This window comes from Chelonia mydas, chromosome 2 (genome assembly GCF_015237465.2).
Source record: "Chelonia mydas isolate rCheMyd1 chromosome 2, rCheMyd1.pri.v2, whole genome shotgun sequence".
Lineage (NCBI taxonomy): Eukaryota > Metazoa > Chordata > Testudines > Cheloniidae > Chelonia > Chelonia mydas.
Genome location: NC_057850.1, coordinates 56,777,903 through 56,783,990, shown reverse-complemented (window position 1 = coordinate 56,783,990; position 6,088 = coordinate 56,777,903). Strand labels below are relative to the sequence as shown.

The 6,088-nt window shown below is 48.4% G+C and overlaps 1 protein-coding gene across 1 annotated transcript; it reads right to left on the bottom strand.

Moving 5' to 3' along the window:
* Window positions 1–2,221: 2,221 nt before the first annotated feature.
* On the bottom strand, window positions 2,222–5,112 carry MSC (musculin). The gene is made up of 2 exons (XM_027830162.3): window positions 4,455–5,112; window positions 2,222–3,254 (listed from the first exon to the last, which is right to left on the bottom strand). Exons 1-2 carry the CDS (start codon window positions 4,977–4,979, stop codon window positions 3,168–3,170), a joined length of 612 nt encoding a protein of 203 aa, XP_027685963.1. The 5' UTR covers window positions 4,980–5,112; the 3' UTR covers window positions 2,222–3,167.
* Between the last annotated feature and the right edge of the window lie 976 nt (window positions 5,113–6,088).

The window sequence follows — 6,088 nt, the reverse complement described above, 5'->3', positions numbered from 1 at the left end:
CTGTTAGAGCAGAGCCAAAGCGTTGCTTTCATATAGACCAGGCATGCTAGAGCCTATAGCCTGCCCTACCCATTCCCCCAGGCAGGACAGCAAACTTCCTGTCAGCATGTTCACCCACAGCGAGTTAGTGCAAATGAGCATCTCACTTTTTGCATTACAAAATGCTTCTCAGTGACAGATCAGAAAGAAAAAGCTCCTTGAGATGTCTTTAAGAAAATAATTATGAACACAGGAATTAAAATTGAGTGAATTCTTGAAAATATTACGATCAAATCTTGAGGTGCATTTAACTAAAGAGCATATGTGAAATCTGTACTTCTACAACTGTCATGTTATTATAGATATTTATCTTTTTAAAAAGCCTACAATGAAGAAGCAGGTAAAATAAATATATTCACTGTTTTTTGACAAAGAACTTTATTTTATATTCTAAAGTCACCAGTGAGTGTACTTTAGAGACAGTATTGTATGGCACACTGACTGCAGCTAAAAGAGATTTCTACCCTTTGCGTGCTCCATCCCCCAATTTTTGACTTACTATATTTACTTCATATATAACTGGTTCATATTTTGGGCCTTTTTTCTTTCCATTCTTTTCAACGTTTCCATGCTAATCTTTCTATACCGATTAAACTTTTCCATTCCTTCAATGTTTCTCCAGTCTCCTAGAGTAATTTACCAATTACAGCAGGGATCAGGGCCCAAAACAGCTCAGGATCACAAATAAGATTATCTCAAGTGGCACCTCAGTGAAATTGTTAAATAATCTTTTCTCAAGGATCCAGAACTGAAAACATGAGGCTGATTTTTTCATATTATATTACACTTTCCTTAAGGTTTTTCCTCTTTGCTAGGATATCTTTGGACTCCTACCTTACTTTGCACTCTTACGTTACTTCCTAGTGAGGGTGAGCATCTCTCAGTTATGTGGGTGCAAACTAGGAGTAGTTCGAACTTCCTTTAACAGAGTTATTCCAGATGTAACTGGAAGCAACATCTGATGGTCTATGGACTTGGTCCAACTCCTATTAAAGTCACTGGGAGACTCCTATTGACTTCAATGGGTACTGGATCAAGTCCCAACTTCTGTTGTGCAGGAATCATTTTTTAACTTGATGGTAAGAAGAGCAACTTAACTAAGTTGTTCTTTCAATTCTTCCCCCAGGGGAGCACCAGATACTAAGCAGGAGTACAAGCTAGCCTCTGGGAGATTAGACACTGTAGGCTGCTTTCCAGTATACTTTTCAAGGAATCTCGCTCCGCTATAAAGACACAGGAGTTAAACCAGTTCTTGTTAAACAAATGCTACTTTATCCTATTGCTTAAATTGAGATGAGGCCTCTTCTTTTCTAAAAGGATTCAACCCTCCCCCTCATTGCAATGACTGTGAGCTAAACCCAAAGAAAATATTTTCTGAAAACAAATCTTATCTCAGAATTTTAATCTTCGGAGTTAAGAAACAGGAAAGGTCTGCTTCCAACTAGCAAAACTCAGCTGGCTTTCCCACTGCACAAATACAAATAAAAGCAAAGCTGACTGCAGCTTGAATGGTAGAATGACAAGGAACAGTTGCAAAGGATTATTACATTATCTTTCAGGCTTCAAAAAGGAATGTATTGCTAACATCCATTAGTTAATCTACATGTATTTTTCTTTTCTGTGAATCAATGTATTCTGTAAATCTTTCAAACTTGCTTTTCTCTGCTGACTGGTGTGTTACTGTAATAAAGGTGAATTGTTTTGGTGGGCCGGAGGGAGTAATGCTATTGTCTGTCTGTGTTGCTAGAAAATATCCCCACCCAAAAGATAAAGAAAAAAAAGAAACAATGTGTTGATAAGGTCAGATTTCAGGAACACCTTTATAATGAATATTTTTATGTCTGGTCTACATTTAAAAATTAGATCAACCTCTCTACGTCACTCAAAGGGCTGCAAAAAATTTTACACCCTGAGTGCCACAATTAAGACAACCCAATTCCTGGTGTAGATGCGGCTAGGCCAATGGAAGAATTCTTTTATCGACTTAGCTACTGCCTCTCCAAGAGGTGGATTAACTACGGCAATGGAAAAACCCCTTCTGTCAGTGTAGGAAGCGTCTACACTGTGGTGCTACAAGGATACAGCTGCAGCGCTGTAATTGTGCTGCTGTAGCAGCTGTAGTGTAGACATACCCTTATTTTGATGCAGTCAGACACTACCATAGCACCAACAAGTCAGTGAATTGTTGTAACAAAGCTTTTAATGTCATTTATAAAAAAATAAAGTTATTTACATTTGCAACTCATTTGATGGCATCCTCATTACAGCATTTTACTGGATGAAGAAATGTCACTAGAATACACATTAGGGTTAGTATCCTTCATAGATGAGCATAATATGACAGGACAGACTGTTTAAAATATTTTAAACTTCCTGATCTTCTATAGTTTGATACAAATACATTCCTTACAGCACGTGTTCCCCAGTTTTAGAGTAAGCAGGATCCCTTCCAGGTTAAGACACAGGTTTGTCCTATATAGTAACGTGTCCTAGGGATAGTCGCTGCTCTTGTATATGGCACCTTAACACATAAAAAAGGGCCATAACCTAACTGCAGGACCTCGCTTATGCTACTTCAATGTCTTTAAAAAAAATCTAGTTAAAAGGACAAAAGTAATATGACTATATTTATTGTATAGCTGCAGGAAATAGGATTCATGAATACAAAAGCCATCGAAATATATTATAAATCTATTTGAGTTTCAAAACTACTCTAGAATACTGCTTTGCTTTAGAATACAAATAACACTGTTTGGGATTAGTTTGTAGAGTCTGATTTTGGTCCATGCTGTTAATTCTATAATGTTATAATCCTCTTCCATTACTTTAAAAGCCTCAGGTCAACAGGTCCTCAGGCAGTGGTAGTAAGGATGCAGCAAAAGAAAGGCCTTTCCAAATCCCGGACTTCAGCTGCTGCAGCCAGTTCAGAGAAATTCCCATCTCACCTCCTCCCTTCTTTATTCCTTCCCTTTAAGTGCATTTCCCCTCAGAACTATAAGGGAAAGAAGGGGTAGGGTACAAAGATTTCACATCGTTTGTTAGAGATGGCTTCTAGTCACCATCCTTTAGTTTTGTGCCCATAAATCATAGCTCTTAAAATATCCAGCAAAAAATTAGCTTTACTTCAGCTAAGCTGTAGTTCCACATAGTCTGTTAGCTGTAGAAACTTCTTTGGTGTCAGATTCTGGTCGTCCTGAAACCACAAATGGCCAAGTCTGTAAACAAAAAAAGGCATTTCACATTAGAAGGATGGTTGCACTATAAAGTAAAACTGGAGTTTTTATTAACAGTTAATTTCCCAGCACCCCATATTTAAAAAACAAACAGTTTTAGTCACACTGGGAAGCACTGCAAACTGGTTCTCTAAAAAGTATTATTTTAATTGGAATCAAATACACCTAAACTTGTTATTATTACCAGCATCCACTTATTCATGTCCAAACATATAATATTTAAAAAATGCCTTGTAATTGATTTCCTAGTTTTATAAATAACAGGCCCTTAAACTAGTGCTAAATAATCAACCATCCTAATACATCTAGAAAGACAAAACAGCAATCCTCTTTCTTATGCCTCAGGTCTTAAATTTTGGATTTAGTGAAAGCTTGTGCTGCAAAATGACCTGTAGAATGAATTCTATTTTCCTCAGTCGTTTAACTTGCCTAATATCCAAAGAATGAATTCGTTAAAGGCTTCTGATTCAGACTCCCCAACACAAGCACATCTAGGCTCTGCATCACTTTAGGCCAACATTGCCTCTTGGTTAGACTGGTGTAAATGGGATGATTGCGGATTTTTTCAAAGCTGTAACTGAGGGGAGAACTTGGGTCTTGCCTGGATAATAAACAACACTCTGATGGACTGATCTACACAGTTTAAAGAAATAGGGGGAAATCTAAAAACGCTGGAAAATGTCGCGTACCAGCTACAGACACGCTGAAGTCAAACATCAGAAGTAAGAGTTAGTCCAGATGAGTTAGATCACTAATTATTTTTCAGGGGGACATGTCAGCGTATAAAAACAAACACATGTCGACGGGTCTGTTCTTCCTCTCCACAAACGCCCCCTCTCCCCGAGCTACTACGTGTTCATCCCCAGCACGCACAGCTCTCTCTGAGCAGGGACTGGGCAGACTCCAGCTCCACGATGGAGGCTGCAGACCCGCAAGTACCCGCGATTGTGCGGTGCCCAGCTTGACACGCCTGGCACCGGACTGACAGGGCCGGGCGTGCCAAGCCAGCTCAGCACCTCTGGGAAGCAGGCTCCAGGTGTGCAAGGTCCCCCTCCCCCCCCCAAAAAAACCAAACAAACCCAACAACCTTGTCTGCCATCCCTCTGTCCGTCCGTCCTGCCCCCACCCCCGGCCCATCCACCGAGGGGCGGGCCAGCCTCGCCTCGCCTGGGGAGGGCTTACCAGGTTGACAGGGTGCACGTAGCCGTTCTCGTAGCGATCCTCCTGCAGCAGCTGCCGGAGGTGGGCGATGTAGCTGGACGCCAGGCGCAGCGTGTCGAGCTTGGAGAGCTTGGTGTCGGGCGGCACCCAGGGCAGGCTGGTCTTGAGGCGGGAGAACGCCTTGCTCAGCACCCGCATGCGGGCCCGCTCGCGGGCGTTGGCCGCGTTGCGCTGCGACTGCTTGCACTCGCCCGGCGCGCCCCGGGGCAGCAGCGGCGGCGGCGGGGGCTGCGGCTTCTTGCCGCCCGCCCGGGCCCGCTTCCTCTTGCAGCCCCCGGCCGGCCCCGCCACCGCGCAGCGCCCCTCGCCGTCCTCCTCTTCCTCCTCCTCGTCCTCCTCCTCCTCGGCCGCGGAGGACTGGTCCGCCGAGGGGTAGAGCGGGCCGCGGGGCTGGCGCTGGGCGGCGGGCGGCGGGTAGCCCAGCGGCAGCCCCCGCAGCTCCATGGCGGGCAGCTCCTCGGCGTCGCTGGCCGAGCCCGTGGACATGGCACGCGCCCTTCCCCCGGGGAGAGACGGGCTCGGGGGGCAGCGGCGCCGGGCAGGCAGCGCAGGCGAGGAGTCCGCCCAGCACCGCGGCCGCCCCGCCCTCACCCCGCGCCGGGACGCTCCGGGGGATGCCCCCAGCCGACGGGGCTATATAGCCGGGGGCCCGGAGCGAACCATCTGCAGAGGGGGAGGGGGTGAGAAGGAGGGCAAGGGGCTGGGGGGGGGGGGCGCTCCCCCTCCTCCCTGCGCGCACACGGCAGCGGGCAAAGCGCCCGGAGCTCCCCCCCGCCCCGGCCCCCCCGCAGCGGCTGAGCCCTTCCCCGGCGCCGCAGGGTGTGCCCGGCAGCCCCGCCACGGGCCCGGGCGCTGCTGCGGGGGCCGGGGCGCAGGGCTGGGCAGGAAGGGGGTCAAGCGCCCGCCCCCAGCGCCCGCCCTTTGGGCCGGGGGCGCAGGAACAGTTTGGATAGTGGGGGTGCTGAGAGCCATTGAACCGAAGGGTAACCCCGGTACGCGCTGGAAACCACTTCAAGCCAGGCCCGGCGTGCGGCAGCACCACCAGCGCCTAGGCTTTGGGCTGCCCCGCTCCGGCCCCGCAGTCCGCGGGAAACGACACCGCGAGTCCCGGCTGCCCCAACCCCCACAGCTCCGCCGGGCCCTTCGCTGGGGGGGCTCGGCAGGGACACCGCGGAGTGGGGATCCTGCCGTCCTCGCTCAGGCCGAGCGTCCATTGGGTCAGTGCCTGAGTGGGGACTGAAAGCTCAGTCGCATTATCCTCATATACCTGTAGCTGCAATGGAGTGACCCGCCCTTTGCAGCGACACACCTGCCCCCAAAGAACTTACGGTCAAAACCCCTTCCTCTTCCCGCGCTTTCCGAATAAGACTGGATCGATGATGCCTGGCCCCATTTTTCGGGACGGCTCTGCAATGGTAGGCAATAGGCCAGACCTACAGCGGCGGGAGCACCCCTGCTCTACATGGAGTCCCACCTGTTAGGGACGAGGCCCGCATTGATTTCTGGGCAGTGACTTTGTTCTGCACTGTGCGCGGGCTATAGGCGTTGGGGAGCGAGCGAGCGAACAAAACTATAGCTGAAAACCAAGTAGGTTT